Genomic DNA, 17588 nt, shown 5'->3' on the forward strand with positions numbered 1-17588 from the left:
CCGGGGCAGATAACAAGTAACTGCTGGTGGTACTCTGGACCTTGGTCCCCTACAACCCTAAGTCCCGAAGGATATCCCCAGAAACTGACCTTAAATAACTGTATGCAACATATGACTTGCACTGCTTCGTAAAGAAGCATTTAAGTGAACATTTTATTTACATGTAAAAATCAATATTTAGAAAAGTACTTACTGGATAACGAAGTTCTTGGTAACAAAATTTACATAAAAATACTTTCTAATTTTCTAAATTGATATCAGATTTATTCTTTGAATGTGTGTGTCTCATTTATTGCCTTTGTGAGTACAGAAAATGCTTAGCACTACCCTCTCACAGTTGGCCTCAGTAAGCTAATGGGGGTTTGCCTGGAATCTTTACACAGTGTACCTTGTTTTGGCCCACTACATAAAGAGCCAGCGTCCTACAGCTCCCGAACAACAGCTTGTTTTGTTGCGTTAACTGCGTCTCTGGCTCAGTTCTATAAGTTTTGCTTTCCCAACCACAGGTAACACAAGTGAACTTAGTTCAATGTACCAGCACTTGAATGTTAAAGTCAGGTTTTCCTAGCCCCACAGAACCTCACCCAGTATATAGCTGAAGTGGTGTCATTGCCTCTGGGTTACTACCAGACCCTAAACAGGGATCCAGAGTCACCGTGGGGATTAGAAACAAACCTTTTTCGTTCTTCTCAATACCACGCACACAGAAACCGCACAAAGAAAAAACACTCTGACTGAAAAGATGCACCCTGTTACCCATCACATCTAAAATAACCACACAGAATACAATTAAAGCAGCACAAATGCATGTTGCAAACAAGTAGAATAGAATTAACTTTTCTACCATGAAAAAAAGTCATCTAACAACCTAACACCCTAAAACCTGCTTCTTTGTGCTACACTAAATGAGCATGGAGTAAAATTATTTGTATCTATTTATTTTTAGGGAGACTGAGCACACTACACACCTATTTACAGCAAGACACTGTAATTATAAGGAGTCAGGGAGGCTCTGTTCTTTGTGTAAGGCAAACACATCTCATCAGCATCAGCTCTTCCTGGATTCGGGCTCAGCTACAGCAGCATCTCTGGCAGGGAGGATTATCTCTGGCAGTATCTTACACAATAATCCAGAGCAACGAACCTCTTCTGGCAAGTGGTCAAGTGGCAATCCTTTTATACTATATCTTATCTCTGATGTAATATCCAACATCACCTTAGGAATTTCTGGTATAACCAATAAGCATCAAGATCATAGTCTAAGGTGCCTTCTTTTAAACAAGTAAGATAAAAGTATGACAATCCAGACTACATTACTTCAGCCTTTGTTCATATTTGATCTTGAAATTGAGATAACAAGGTACTTGTTCCAGATTAATGTTGAATCAGGTGTCTTGTTAATATCTATATCGGAGTGACTTGCCACTTTCACAGGTTCTTGGAAAGATATGGAAAGACATCTGCTTCAAAGGCAGACATGTTGATGATTTTGAAAAAAATACAGAAAATGGACATTTGGCCTGCTTAAAATGGAGTCAGGCCTTATAGTCTTTACAAGAGTTTCTGTTGCATAACTTCAAGGTGTGCCAAGCCATGGACTTTACCAGTAGAAGATCTTCGGCAGTGCACTTCAGCTTAAGCCCACCGCCTCCAGAGGCACTCCTGGAGTAGTTGCTTGTGCAATCTGGCGTGTGGTACTCTCATTAAGCCTAACACCATCATCTCCAACAATTTTATAACAGTTCTGAAAATTAGGCTCTAACCTGTGGAGCGGGGATGCTCCTGTTTGAGTGCGTGCTAGGCATTGTAATTTGTTTACGCTCTTGAGCAGTCAGTCATTCAAGCATGCAAAGGCATTTCTGTGTAACTGAGCTCCTACTACTACTACTAGGCACTTTGGGCTTGATTTAGATCTTGGCGGAGGGAATACTCTGTCACAAATTTGACGGATATCCCGTTGGCCGTATTCCGAACTCCATAGGTTATAAAGACATCGTAATAGGGCGGATGGGATATCTGTGACGTTTGTGATGGAGTATTCCCCTCCGCCAAGATCTAAATCAGGCGCTTTGTCCGGATCTTTCGGAGGGAGCCATTCTTTTTGTTGATGAGGAAGTAGACAGAGTACACCCCTTTTCTGCATTTGATGGCACCTTTTGCTAAGAACAATGGAACCTCTTCCTGTAGGAGCTGGAAGTTGTCTCAGCTCAGGATGTGGTGGTGGGATGTTTGGTGGTATGGTGTGGAATTCAAGGTAGAACTCGTCTCGCACAATGAAGAGGATGTCCTTTCACCGAGGTAAGAATTTCCTCAGCTTTCCCCAAAATAAGATGTATGAATGGGGTTGGATGGGGTGTCTCTGTCTCCCAGCTGAGGTACTTGGAGCGGATCCACCTCGATCTCTGCCACTGCACATTACTCCTTTAGGCCCCCGATGAAAGGTCTTGGCGTGCTGGTGGTCTTGAAAGGGCTGCTATGTTGTTGATAGGTTGGTTTTTGTGGGCCTGTGGGAGGTGCTTAACCAGCTTCTTCATCTCCTCCCAGAGGTAAGGAGACCCACACAACTGACCATGTACCAGTGGGTGGCAGCTCAGAGCGCCACATGCTTGCCTCCTGTACCTACGCACTTGGACTCCTTATCAGAGGGAGGGGAGTCCTCTGTTGCCTAAGCGGAGCCCCTCTTTCACTCAGTGTGCATGACTAATGAGTCCGGGGCAACCTGGGCACAGATACAGACAGGGTCGTCAGGAGCAGAAAAACTAATTCTCAACCCTGATTGTGACCAAATGCCTGAAGTAATGTTATCATATAAGAAACATCCTGTGGATCACTCAAGAACTATAAATGATGTGTTTCAAATATCATGGATTCACACATTTGTACAGGTTATTATAAAACATCATGAATTTGAGAAAAGAAAAAAAAAAAAAAAAAAAGGGATTTTGTTTTTGTGCAATGAATCATATGTGGCACAAATACAAACTAAATATTTAATCAAAAAATATACAAATAATCATCTATACATATACAAACAACACAGAGATCATATAATACAAAACAATCCAATCCAAAATACATATATAGACCTATGAAACCTATAAGTCCAAGATGGCAAAAGCCACAGTCCATAGTAAGTCCATTAGGTAAATATCATGCTCCTACTTGCAGATAGGGGGATCCATCTCAAAATGTATTCCAAACAGGAAAAAATGCTGCTTGTAATCAAGGAATTCCGCCTGATTGAGATCTTCAGTCTGTATAAAGTCATGAAATTAGACCTAATTTGAACCTGCAGCTTTCCACCTACTTATAATCCTAAGATTCCGTCAAAATAGAACCTTCAACCGATCCTTCAGCCGACACGTTTCGTCCAGAAAATTGACTTTATCAAGGCTCTTGAGCAACAATTCTCTCCATAAATTCACGATCGTATCCTGTGCCCAAAGTGTATATTTACAGAAGTTGGTCTTGATGTAAGTGACGGTACACAAAGTTCTACACAAAACCATTCATCTCCAAACAATCCTCATAAACCCCATATCAATAATCTCGAAGTAGATGTTTTGAATCACTAACACGCCGATTCCACGTCTGAACTGTTCGGATACAAATGTGTGAATCCATGATATTTGAAACACATCATTTATAGTTCTTGAGTGATCCACAGGATGTTTCTTATATGTTTATATTTACTGATTTAGGTTATTCTTATCTCAGTATACATATTAGGCAACAATGAAAATGTCACTTACCCAGTGTACATCTGTTCGTGGCATTAGTCGCTGCAGATTCACATGTTTGGCACAGTCCGCTGCCTGGTGTTGGGCTCGGAGTATTACAAGTTGTTTTTCTTCGAAGAAGTCTTTTTGGTCACGGGACCGAAGGACTCCTCCCTTTTTGGCTCCATTGCGCATGGGCGTCGACTCCATCTTAGATTGTTTTCCCCGCAGAGGGTGAGGATGGAGTTGTTTGGTATAAATAGTGCCCATGCAATGGAGTGAATATGTATGTATGATAAGAGTTTCTAATAATTATTTACAAATGTTCAGATGTTTAAGGTTTATGATCAACTTCTAAACGGCTACAGGCTTCCCGGGGAGGTGGGAGGGTACATGTGAATCTGCAGCGACTAATGCCACGAACAGATGTACACTGGGTAAGTGACATTTTCAGTTCGATGGCATATGTTGCTGCAGATACACATGTTTGGCATAGACTATAAAGCAGTTACCTCCCCTAAAAGCGGTGGTTTAGCCTGTAGGAGTTGAAGTAGTTTGGAATAATGTTCTTAGTACAGCTTGGCCCACTGTAGCTTGTTGTGCATTTAGTACGTCTACACAGTAGTGTTTAGTTAACGTATGAGGCGTAGACCAGGTTGCAGCCTTACATATTTCGCTCATAGGAATGTTTCCTAGAAAGGCCATTGTAGCACCTTTCTTTCTGGTTGAGTGTGCCTTTGGTGTAATAGGCAATTCTCTTTTGGCTTTAAGATAGCATGTTTGAATGCATCTGACTATCCATCTAGCAATGCCTTGTTTAGAGATTGGATTTCCTATGTGTGGTTTTTGAAAAGCTATGAACAGTTGTTTTGTTTTCCTGATTAGCTTTGTTCTGTCAATGTAATACATTAGTGCTCTTTTGATGTCTAATGTATGTAGTGCCCTTTCAGCCACAGAATTTGGTTGTGGGAAGAACACTGGCAATTCTACTGTTTGATTTAAATGGAATGGTGAGATTACTTTTGGCAGAAATTTTGGATTTGTTCTTAGAACTATTTTATTGTTGTGTATTTGAATAAATGGTTCTTGTATGGTAAATGCCTGTATTTCACTTACTCTTCTGAGGGATGTGATTGCAATGAGAAATGCGACCTTCCAGGTTAGATATTGCATTTCACAGGAATGCATGGGTTCGAAAGGGGGACCCATGAGTCTTGTTAAGACGATGTTAAGATTCCATGAAGGAACTGGTGGTGTTCTTGGTGGTATAATTCTTTTTAGCCCTTCCATGAATGCTTTAATAACTGGTATTCTAAATAGAGACGATGAATGAGTAGTTTGTAGGTAAGCAGATATAGCTGCGAGGTGTATTTTTATAGATGAAAAAGCGAGATTTGCTTTTTGCAAATGTAGTAAGTATCCTACTATGTCTTTAGTAGAGGCATGTACTGGTTGTATTTGATTGGCATGGCAGTAGTAAACAAATCTTTTCCACTTAGATGCATAGCAGTGTCTAGTGGAAGGTTTTCTAGCTTGTTTTATGACCTCCATGCATTCTTGTGTGAGGTCCAAGTGTCCGAATTCTAGGATTTCAGGAGCCAAATTGCCAGATTCAATGATGCTGGGTTTGGATGTCTGATCTGTTGTTTGTGTTGTGTTAACAGATCTGGCCTGTTGGGTAGTTTGACATGCGGTACTAGTGAAAGGTCTAGTAGAGTTGTATACCAAGGTTGTCTTGCCCATGTGGGTGCTATCAGTATGAGTTTGAGTTGGTTTTGACTTAACTTGTTTACTAGATATGGAAGGAGAGGGAGAGGGGGAAAAGCGTACGCAAATATCCCTGACCAATTCATCCATAGAGCATTGCCTTGTGATTCGCGGTGTGGGTACCTGGATGCGAAGTTTTGGCATTTTGAGTTTTCTCTTGTTGCGAACAAATCTATCTGGGGTGTTCCCCAAATTTGAAAGTACTTGTTCAGGACTTGGGGGTGAATTTCCCATTCGTGGACTTGTTGGTGGTCTCGCGAAAGGTTGTCTGCTAGTTGGTTTTGTATTCCTGGAATAAATTGTGCTATTAGGCGAATGTTGTTGTGAATCGCCCACTGCCAAATTTTTTGTGTTAGGAGGCACAATTGTGTTGAGTGTGTTCCTCCTTGTTTGTTTAGATAATACATTGTTGTCATGTTGTCTGTTTTGACAAGAATGTATTTTTGTGTTATTATGGGTTGGAAGGCTTTTAACGCTAGAAATACTGCCAACAGTTCTAGGTAATTGATATGAAATTTTGTTTCGTGTATATCCCATTGTCCTTGAATGCTGTGGTGATTGAGGTGTGCTCCCCACCCTGTCATGGAAGCATCTGTTGTTATAACGTATTGAGGCACTGGGTCCTGAAATGTCCGCCCTTTGTTTAAATTTTTGCTGTTCCACCATAGAAGCGAGAGGTATGTTTGGCGGTCTACCAACACCAGATTTTGAAGTTGACCCTGTGCCTGTGACCATTGTGATGCTAGACACTGTTGTAAGGGTCGCATGTGTAGTCTTGCGTTTGGGACAATGGCTATGCATGATGACATCATGCCTAGAAGTTTTAGCGCAAATTTTGCTTGTATCTTTTGGTTTGGAAACATAGCACTTATTAGCTTGTGGAATGCCTGCACTCTTTGTGGACTTGGAGTGGCAATTCCTTTTGATGTGTTGATGGTTGCTCCTAGATATTGTTGTGTTTGACACGGTTCTAGGTGTGATTTTGTGTAGTTGATGGAAAACCCCAGTTTGTGAAGGGTTTGTATGACAAAAGTGGTGTCGTTTGCGCATTTTTTTACTGTGTTGGTTTTGATTAGCCAGTCGTCTAGGTAAGGGAACACATGTATCTGTTGTCTCCTGATGTGTGCTGCTACTACTGCTAGACATTTTGTGAACACTCTTGGTGCAGTTGTTATTCCGAATGGCAACACCTTGAATTGGTAATGTATTCCTTTGAATACGAACCGTAGGTACTTTCTGTGAGAAGGGTGTATTGGTATATGAAAGTACGCATCCTTTAGGTCTAATGTGGTCATGTAATCTTGCTGTTTGAGCAGTGGAATGATGTCTTGTAGTGTGACCATGTGAAAATGGTCCGATATGATGTAGGTATTTAGTGTCCTGAGATCTAATATTGGTCTCAATGTTTCGTCTCTTTTTGGAATTAGAAAGTACAGGGAGTAAACTCCTGTGTTTTTTTGTTGTACTGGTACTAATTCTATTGCATCCTTTTGCAGTAGTGCTTGAACTTCTAGTCCTAAAAGTTCTAAATGATGTTGTGACATTTTGAGTGTTTTGGGGGGGATGTTTGGTGGGAAGTTGTGGAATTCTATGCAATAGCCATGTTGGATTATTGCTAATACCCAATTGTCTGTTGTAATCTGTTGCCAAGATTGGTAGAATTGGCTTAGTCTTCCCCCCACTGGTGTTGAGTGAAGGGGTTGCGTGACTTGAAAGTCACTGTTTAGGTGGAGGTGTTTTTGGAGTCTGGAATCTTCCCCTACTCCTTGGGAATTGACCCCCCCGATATCCCCTGAAACCTCCCCTTTGGAAGGAACCCTGATATGGTGTGGTTCTTGATTGTTGGCTGGTGGTGTCTGTGGGTTGGCCACGAAACCCCCCTCTAAATGGAGTTTTTCTGAAAGAGCCTCTGCTCTGCGGGGAGTAGAGTGCGCCCATGGCCTTGGCTGTGTCTGTGTCCTTTTTAAGTTTTTCAATGGCTGTATCCACTTCCGAGCCAAACAGTTGTTTCTCGTTGAAGGGCATATTAAGGACAGCCTGCTGGATTTCAGGTTTGAAGCCTGAAGTGCGTAGCCAAGCGTGTCTCCTTATGGTGACAGCAGTGTTGACTGTTCTTGCTGCAGTATCGGCTGCGTCTAGTGAAGAGCGGATTTTATTGTTTGAGATCGTTTGTCCCTCTTCCACTATTTGCTGCGCCCTTTTTTGGTATTCCTGGGGAAGATGGTCTACGAGAAGTTGCATCTCGTCCCAGTGTGCGCGGTCATATCTGGCCAGCAGCGCTTGTGAATTTGCGATGCGCCACTGGTTGGCTGCCTGTGATGCCACTCTTTTCCCTGCCGCGTCAAATTTTCGGCTTTCTTTGTCCGGAGGTGGGGCGTCGCCAGATGTATGTGAATTTGCTCTTTTGCGAGCTGCCCCTACTACCACAGAGTCGGGTGGTAACTGCGAAGTAATAAACACTGGGTCTGTGGGTGGTGGTTTGTATTTCTTATCCACCCTTGGGGTGATGGCTCTTGATTTTACGGGCTCCTCAAAAATTTGTTTTGCGTGCCGTAACATCCCTGGTAGCATTGGGAGACATTGATATTGGCTATGTGTAGCCGAGAGGGTGTTAAATAAGAAATCATCCTCTATAGGATCGGAATGCAGTTGGACATTGTGGAAGTCTGCAGCCCTAGCCACCAGTTGCGAGTATGAGGTACTGTCCTCTGGCGGTGACGGCTTTGTGGGGTATGACTCGGGATCATTGTCTGGCACTGGGGTGTCATACAGGTCCCAAGCGTCTTGATCCTGATCGTCATGACTTATGGTAGTTTGCGCTGGTGAGTGCATTTGTGGCGGTGTTTGTGCCGGCGATGCCTGTGGAGGAGAGGGCGGAGGCGTGACTTTTTTAACCACTTTGGCTTGTGGTTGTGTGTCATCCTTTGGAAGTCCGATCCTTCTTTTCCTCATGATTGGGGGAAGGGTTGATATCTTCCCTGTATCTTGCTGGATGCACAGTCTCTTTTGTGTGTAGTCCGATTCTACACTTTGGAGCTCTTGTCCAAATTTGTGCATTTGGCCACTTAGTCCTTGTTCCTCTGAGTAGGATGAAGGTGTGGTATTTTTCGGCGCCGAGAGAGAATCTTTTTTCGGTTTCGGCACCGACAGAATTTTTGTTCCTTTCGGCATGGATTCTCGGTGCCGATGTTTTTCGGTGCCGGTATCTTGTTTTTGTCTCTCGGAGCCGCTTTCTCGGCTCCGAGGTTGCTCCATGGCGGTCCCTCGACCGGAGTCGGGTGTCTTCGCTATGGGCGTGCCCTTTTTCGGCCCCTTCGACGGGTCGCCTGATTTATGGGTCGAGCCATGGCCTGTTGGCAGTGGCGTCCCCTGGGCTTTCGGTTTGTCGATGGATTTACTTTTCGACGTCTTACTCACAGTTTGTTGCTGTTGTTCGACGTCGGAGTCTCCGGATTCTGATTCCGGAACCGAGAATGTTTCCTCTTCGTCGTCGAAACGTTGTTTTGTCGACGTGGACGCCATTTGGTGACGCCTGGCTCTTCGGTCCCGGAGTGTTTTTCTGGACCGGAAGGCTCGACAGGCTTCACAGGTATCCTCCTTGTGCTCGGGGGACAAGCACAAGTTACAGACCAAGTGCTGATCTGTATAAGGATACTTACTGTGACATTTTGGGCAGAAACGAAACGGGGTCCGTTCCATCGGCTTCGATGTCGCACGCGGTCGGGCCGACCAGGCCCCGATGGGGGATCGAAACTGCCCCAAAGTCTTCCGATGATCGGTGTCGATGTACCTAACTATCCCGATACCGAACGGAACAATACCGACGCTTTCTTCCGAGATTCTGACTAACTTTCCGAACCGAAACACGGAGCGAAAAGGAATACGTCCGAACCCGACAGCGGAAAAAAACAATCTAAGATGGAGTCGACGCCCATGCGCAATGGAGCCAAAAAGGGAGGAGTCCTTCGGTCCCGTGACCAAAAAGACTTCTTCGAAGAAAAACAACTTGTAATACTCCGAGCCCAACACCAGGCAGCGGACTGTGCCAAACATGTGTATCTGCAGCAACATATGCCATCGAACATATGTTTTCCTGTGTATGAGCACCGTTTATCACTAGCATTATAAAGGAGGGGAGTGTGCGGCCTTAATAAGGTTTTGTGTTGCCATGTGCATAGTGCCTGAAGTAATGTTGTTGTTGGAAGTCGCAACCAAAGCTTCTTAATCAGGCAATAATTCCTTTATTAGAGGGATGACCTGATTACAGCTGAAAACGTCCGCCCCTCACTTGTCTCCCGAACATTCCATTTGTCACAGCACACCATTCTACTGAAGACAAGGCGAGGTTCCACAAAGGGCTATTCAGACCAATCACCACACCAGCTTTGCCTTTATCATCTCTTTAACGTTCTCTATAAAAACTGTAAACTTTGCACTTGTATAGCGCACTACTCACCCGTTAGGGTCTCAAGGCGCTGTACTCATACCGCTATGGAACCCCTCCTGGCTTTTTTTCCCTGTGAGGTGCCCACTCCTGGGCACCCCCAGGGTGAAGCCAGGCATCCAAGCGCTGGTGGGGCCGTTGTGGAGATTATGCAAGCTATTGCCCAGAGTTGCAGAGTGGGACCCATTAATTAGATTAGGCACCGAGGCGAGAATTATCTGGTCCAAGGGAATTGAGCCCAAGATCTGCCGAAGCAGGACTTGAACCCTGGTCTTGAGCCAGATCTCTGCTTCAGAGATCTATGGCCGGCCTCAGCATTTTCTTTAGCATGGGGAGGTGTCTCAACAAGGTACATCCTCTTGCAGTGTGCATTTTAACATGACAGTGCTGGGTGGCCCTTTGAATAACTACATGGTAGACAGCGGTATCATCTGGTGGTGAGGCTTTGGCGAGATTGGGTATGAAGTGGGATCCTGTGAGAGGGTCAATTATATAATCCTCCTATGGGTTTTCTCCCTCCAGGGGCCCATAGGGTTCTGTGGGAAATATGGGCTCCTGGTCCTTCATTTCCATTCCAAGTGGGCCTTTTCGTGGCCTCAAGGTCGATGCTGCATCAAAAAATTACATGGCTGGGCACACCTGGATAGGACTTTGGTGAGTGTCAACCCTGTCTTTCGTGTCTAGGGAGTGCCGGTTGGCAAAGCCAAGCCCAAAGGTTTCTGCCATTTTCAGACTGACTCATGGTTTGAAGCTGGATATCCTCAGGAGCAGTGCCCTGTATCTGCTGAAGGGTGTTTTGGGTGTCGAGCCTGACCTTGTGGTGCCTGTGGCATTGAAAAGGCACAGGAGGAAGACCTGGTCTTTGGTCCCGGTGCACGGGTGGTGACTGTTTTTACAGTGAGTTCTTCATTGCCTCTTTTTCCTTGGAGGTGTCCGAGAATATGGCTTCCGGGCTCTCTTCTTCTTCGGCTGCTCGAATGCCAGAGGGCAAAGCCTCTTCCTCTTTGACACTGACCAGGTCTTTGTCCCCAAAGATACTGGACGTTTTGGAGGATGCTTGCTGCTGCATCTTGTGGTGAGTCCACAGCCGTACCCTCCAGCACTGAAGGGTCTTCTTGCAGAAGTGGGCTGGAGAGAGGCACAAATTACAAAGATCATTCTGCTCAACCCAAGGAAATTTGGTGTGATACATAAAGCAGAAATGAAAGGGTGTACTTTCCATACCCTCGCCCCTGGTGCATTGTCCAAAGTACAGTCGAAACGCCTGTAGGTTTGTTGAGGGCTGGAGCCAGAAAGTGCAGTAAATGGAAGTCTGACAATGTTGGGTTAGCTGCCTCGGGCTTGCGCAGGTAGAAACTCTCAGCGGAACAGTGGTGTTGTCCTCTTAGCAAGGATCGAAAGTCAAGTAGCTGGCACAGAAAAAAAAACACACTGTAGAACATGTAGGTCCTGCAGATGCAATCTTGAACATCCGAGCCCAATGCGGAAGAAAACAATCAGAGATGGAGGCAGTGTCCTGGTGCATTGTGGACAAACTTCTTATAAGAAAAACAACTTGCAAACATCCGGGCCCACCATTAGATGATAGGAGTATGCAAAGTATGCGTATCTATAGCCACTTATGCTACAAACATATATAGTGCGTGAGAGACATTTTGGCTCAATAGTATGAACCCGTTGAACTTCTGTCACAAACAACAGGTACAATTAAACAATTGATAATCCTCTGACATAGATGGTCCCAAATACGATCTGATGCAGTGGGAAAACATCTGAAGCTTCCCAGCTTCTATAGGTTGCAGAAAAGTAGTAATCAGCTCTACTGGGAATTTGGAAGAGTTGGATCTATTCAATGTTTACGTCTGTGAATGATAAATCCATGAATGAGAAGAGAGACTCCCCTCTTCCTAGTCACAGTTTCCCACCGCTGACAATAGCTCACAGATTATTCTTCCAAAAACAAAGCTTCATTGACTTGCCCACTGGTGGGTCCCGGATCTTCTGTCCCTCAACAAAACACCTACCATATTCTTCAGTGAGTCTGTAGCTCAAGCTAAGCTATGATTTATCAACAAGGTACCCAAGTGGTATGGCTAAACGTGAGAGGAGCAGAATGTATCTGTCATCTGCCTTAGGAACTAATTACCCCTGTACACCTGTCATGAGACTAGGCAAAGGAAATACACTTTAGCTTTACGTGTAAGCCTGAGACGAGGCTCAAAAGATCAGTGTCTTCCAGGTCTGGAAGGTAAATCCTCCACTGTGTCAAGAACGTAAAACAGTTTGTGAGTGTATAGAGAGATGGTGTGTACCTGGAACCATGATTTTATTTACCATATTGTTATCAATATATATTTGTCTTGCTCTCCTACAAGCCCATACATTGGTTCTTGACTACTAGATCCAAAGAATAGGTCACATCCGGTATTTAAAATTTGTATTTATTCACAAAGATTACAGAGTCATCAGAAGTTTGTGCTGTTTTCATAGTACCATTCAGATCGCCACTTTTCTTGTGTGTGTTAAATAATGAGGAACCTATCTCCAGTACACCAGCAAATGTCATTCACACTCAAACATTAAGCTAATGACCAAAATACATGCTTCACCTGTCTTTTCTTGTTCATAGTCCATCTCCACCGGCAGAAGTTTTTTGTTGTCATCAGTAACAGTCTGTGACGTCCCAGGTGTAGCAAGTGGAACACCTAAAAAAAAAAAGGCAGAATATATGAGATAGTACTCGCGACAGTACGTGATGAGGATTCCACACTTTGGGAGGGGACCAGGAGTCTTCATTAGATTTGCGTTGTGTTGCCTGAACTAAATTGGGAGCCCAGTGCTTATTGTTATGTTATAAAATGCAATTTAATAATAAACAGTATTATTGTCATTATGAATATGACAGTAAGGATCCTGAGTATTAGAGAATTATCTAAACTGTTAGAAAAGTTTGGTGCCCCACTACAGAGCAAGTGAAACTGTTTGATTTCCTATGCATACAATTTTGCAAAGGGGTTGGGTAGTGGGGGAAATTTGAGGCAATGTCAAGTATAATCCACTTTCACTTCTACGCCAGACATTTTCTAGGGACCTTTTAGATCTGAATTGGGCTCTCCCATTTCTCTTGATGACAGCGTACTCGCGATCTGTTGAGAAAGGATAATTCTCAACGAGCAGAACTCTCTTTGGATTCTGACATTTTTGACATAGCGTATCACGCCGCTCGCCACTGAATTAAAGCCCTGAAGAAGTCGTTTGGGTCAATCCCCGAAGACGAAACACGTGTTGGCTGTGTATCTAGGAACCATATCAACGAAGTACTGGGAAACGCTTAAAGCTGTTCATCTGTATACATTCCACAGAGGGGGTTCATTGCTTATTGGAACCAGGAGTATTTATTAATTAATTTAGATGGACTGGATATCATTAAAAGACTGTTTATATGATGTTTTATGGACTTACAGTGGTGTTACTTATGGGATAGCATTTTGACGACTATATGTGATATGTATATGGGTGACTAGTAATGAGTGCCTCAAAATTGTATTTGTTCTTGTATGTGCTTACTTTGTAAACCATCTTTGGGGGTTGGGGTGTTCCCCTGTGAGTGCACCATTTCCACACAACACATTATATACCATCCTTGAGCGCCGTTTCTGCCCCTATTTCGCACCCTATACCCAACTAGACTGTGAGAGACCTTTTAGATCTGGCATGGTCACCCACTCAATATTAGGTTCTTTATCATACAGCAAGTGGCAGTAGTGATGAGCGGTGTGTAAACGTAGTATGGTGCACATGTGTGTTGCTAAAGGAAGCTAGTTAATAAAGGAAGAGATCAGAGCCACATGCCGCTAGGGAAGCGGGTGGGAATCTAAAGCACTCCACACAACCAAGCGATGTTTACAGGATAAGTAACATTTTATGTTCATGGTATGTGTTGCTGTCGATACACATGCACTGCACAGACTGGACGATTCAGATGTCTCACATAAGATCCTTAAGGCTGTCTGGCCAGTCACTGCCTGCTGTTTGGCTAGGATATCCTCACTATAATGCTCAGTGAATGTGTGTGAGGTTATCCAAGCAGCAGCTTTACATATGTCAGCTAGTGGAATATTTCCCAGAAAGACCTTGGTTGAGACCTTCTTGAGTGTAGAGTGCACCCCGGATACAACAGGGAGGGCTCTTTTAGCTTTGTGGCAGAAAGTTTGGATGCACTTGACTATCCATCTGGTATTACCATCTTTAGATATGGGTCAGCCTTTGGGAGGTTTAGCAAGGCTACAAACAGTTGGTCCGCTTTGTAGTATATGAGAGCGCGTTTGACATCTAAGGTGTGGACAGTTCTCTCTGCTATTGAGTCTGGTTGTGGGAAAAAGATTAGGAGCTCTATGATCTGGTTACAATGAAAAGTGGAGACTACCTTAGGGTGATTCTCAAAATGAACCCCGAGTTACCCCCTATCTTTATGAACCTCGATGAAGGATTCCTGTAGTGGATGATAGTTTGATATGACCACTGCATCTTCCATACCACAAATGGAAAGAACGGGAGAGGTGGAAAAGGGTAAGCAAAGATCCATGACCAGTTTATCCATAATGCGTTTTAAACAGACTGTGGATGTTGTTTCCTGGAAGTAAAGTTTAAGCATTTTCTGTTTTCGAACGTGTCAAATAGGTCTATTTGTGGAGTGCCCTAGTGCCGCATGGACTGGTGGAGGACTTGTGGGCGGAGTTCCCACTCATGGACTTGTTGATGCGCCCTGCTGAGCAGGCCTGTAAGGTCGTTGTTCACCCCAGAATGTACTCGCCATCAGGTGGATGTGGTGGTGGAGTGCCCAATGCCAGTTGTTCTGAGCCAAAAAGAGGGCGGTAGAGAGTGAGCAGTCCTGTTTCTGTAGGTGGCACTTAGCCTGTCCTGATGAGAACTACTTTGCCCCGAATTAGAGGAAGTTAAGCTTTGAGGTTGAGATGTATGGCATGGAGATCGACATAGCTGAAGCGGAGCCCCTGTTGAAGAATGACCCACATTCCCTGCAAAAAGGTATTGTTTAGATGTGCCCCTTCAACCAGTTTCAGAGGCATTTGTAGCAATGGTAATTTGCAGAATAGGATCTACAAAAGGTCTGCCCGTAAACAGGTTGCTGTTGTTGTTCCACCATGGTAGTGTCCTTTACCAGCACTAGATCATCCATCTGACCCTCTGCCTGTGATCTTTGAGCTGAAAAGCACTGCTGCAGTGGGAGCAGACTCAACCAGGCATGGGGCACTATGGTGATGCATGAGGTGATCAAGCCTAGGAGGTACCTAAATGTCTTGACTGAGATGGGAATTCAGCTGAAAAAGAGGTAAGAGCTGATGGAATGCCAGCCCTCTTAGTGGCGGTACTGAACTCAGTCACAGGCAAAGCCTATGCCAGCCCAGCCAGCTGAATTTGGACAGGTTGCAGGTGAGACCTGGTGGCATTTATAGTGAAGCTGAGGCAGTGGAGGAGCGAGATGTTAACCAGGGTATGCATCAGGCTATGGTGCTTGGATGCAGTCTTGATCAGCCAATCTTCAAGGTAGGGAAGAAGTGAGTGACCCCTCTCCTTAAGTGGGTGGTCACCGCTGCTAGGCACATGGTGAAAACCACTGGGGCAATGGTGACGCCAAATGGAAGCACTTTAGTGATAGTGATGGGCACTTAACATGATAGGTAGTGATGGTGGGCACAATAAATAAGGACTTGACCACAGGCATCCTTGAGCTGTAACGCAGCTGTGCATTTGCCTTGTTGAAAAAGATGGACAACATCCTGCAGTGTTACCATATGGAAGTATTTGGAGAGGATGTACCGACTGAGTGGCCTGAGGTCCACAATGGGCCAGCGGGTATGTTCTTTCTTGGGGATAAAGAAGTAGAGAGAGAGTAAACCCACTTCCCGCTGGTTGCAGGCACTGGTTCTGTGGTCCCTTTTTGAAGGAGTGCTTGTACTTCCTCCTCTAGAAAGTTGAGGTGTTTTCTGCTGACGCTGTGGCAGCAGGGTAGGATGATAGGAAGGTGTGTGTGAAGTTCTAGGCAGTACGCATTGTGACCCACTGCTAATACCCACATGTCTGATGTGATTTCCTGTCAGTGAGGGAGGAAATTCTGTAGTCTACCTCAGATGAGTAGGCAGTGGGGGACGCCAATGTTTTGAGGTGGCGGCCCCTTTGCTGTAACCTCCAGTGCCCCTGCCGCTGTTGCCCCGGTAGGCACCCTGGTGCACTCTAGTGGTGTCTGCTGGTGGGATGAGGAGGCGGAAGGATTCAGGGTGGTGGTCTGGAACTACCCGTATACTGCTGTCTCCGAAAGGAGCATCCAGGCGATAAAGTCTCTATGGCACCCACAGCTTTGACGGTATCAATGTCCCTCCTAACTTTTTCTAAGGTAGGGTCAACCTGTGGGTCGAAGAGATGCTCGACATCGAAAGATGGTTTGAGCAGATGTTGTTGGATTTCGGCTTTAAAACCCAAGGCAGGGAGTCATGCACAGCATCTAAGGAGGCTGGTGTTGACGCCTGTGGACCCAGAGCAGATAGTAACACTGGAGATGGTCTTCTCTTCTGTCACTAGTTCCACCACACTCTTTCTAAACTCCTTGGGGCGATGTTTAACAAATTCCTGCATCTTGTCCCATTGAACGCTGTCTTACTGGAAGGGGAGGCCGACGAGTTGGCTAGCCTCCAGTCAGTGGGGGTGTAGGAAGTTGGCTCTGTATGTGCTATTTCAAAGTAAGGAATAGCATGCACAGAGTCCAAGGGTTCCCCTTAGAGGTAAAATAGTGGTAAAAATAGATAATACTAATGCTCTATTTTGTGGTAGTGTGGTCGAGCAGTAGGCTTATCCAAGGAGTAGTGTTAAGCATTTGTTGTACATACACATAGACAATAAATGAGGTACACACACTCAGAGACAAATCCAGCCAATAGGTTTTTATATAGAAAAATATCTTTTCTTAGTTTATTTTAAGAACCACAGGTTCAAATTTAACATGTAATATCTTGTTCGAAAGGTATTGCAGGTAAGTACTTTAGGAACTTCAAATCATCAAAATTGCAGGTATACTTTTCAAGTTATTGTCAAATAGCTGTTTCAAAAGTGGACACTTAGTGCAATTTTCACAGTTCCTGGGGGAGGTAAGTTTTTGTTAGTTTTACCAGGTAAGTAGGACACTTACAGGGTTCAGTTCTTGGTCCAAGGTAGCCCACCGTTGGGGGTTCAGAGCAACCCCAAAGTCACCACACCAGCAGCTCAGGGCCGGTCAGGTGCAGAGTTCAAAGTGGTGCCCAAAACACATAGGCTAGAATGGAGAGAAGGGGGTGCCCCGGTTCCGATCTGCTTGCAGGTAAGTACCCGCGTCTTCGGAGGGCAGACCAGAGGGGTTTTGTAGGGCACCGGGGGGGACACAAGTTGACACAGAAATTTCACCCTCAGCAGCGCGGGGGCGGCCGGGTGCAGTGTAGAAACAAGCGTCGGGTTTGTAATGGAAGTCAATGGGAGATCTAGGGATCTCTTCAGCGCTGCAGGCAGGCAAGGGGGGGATTCCTCGGGGAAACCTCCACTTGGGCGAGGGAGAGGGACTCCTGGGGGTCACTCCTCCAGTGAAAGTCCGGTCCTTCAGGTCCTGGGGGCTG

The 17588-nt window shown here is 44.8% G+C and overlaps 1 protein-coding gene across 5 annotated transcripts in view; it reads right to left on the bottom strand.

Annotated features, from left to right (window-relative positions):
- Positions 1-17588, bottom strand: part of LOC138248920 (gastrula zinc finger protein XlCGF57.1-like) — a 197875-nt gene that overhangs the window by 62704 nt on the left and 117583 nt on the right. For all 5 annotated transcript variants that reach the window (XM_069202927.1, XM_069202928.1, XM_069202931.1 and 2 more), the window contains one exon: positions 12540-12635. In XM_069202927.1, coding sequence (XP_069059028.1) covers positions 12540-12635 — 96 coding nt within the window. The remainder of the gene's footprint in view (positions 1-12539; positions 12636-17588) is intronic.

The sequence above is a fragment of the Pleurodeles waltl genome, chromosome 8 (genome assembly GCF_031143425.1).
Source record: "Pleurodeles waltl isolate 20211129_DDA chromosome 8, aPleWal1.hap1.20221129, whole genome shotgun sequence".
NCBI lineage: Eukaryota > Metazoa > Chordata > Amphibia > Caudata > Salamandridae > Pleurodeles > Pleurodeles waltl.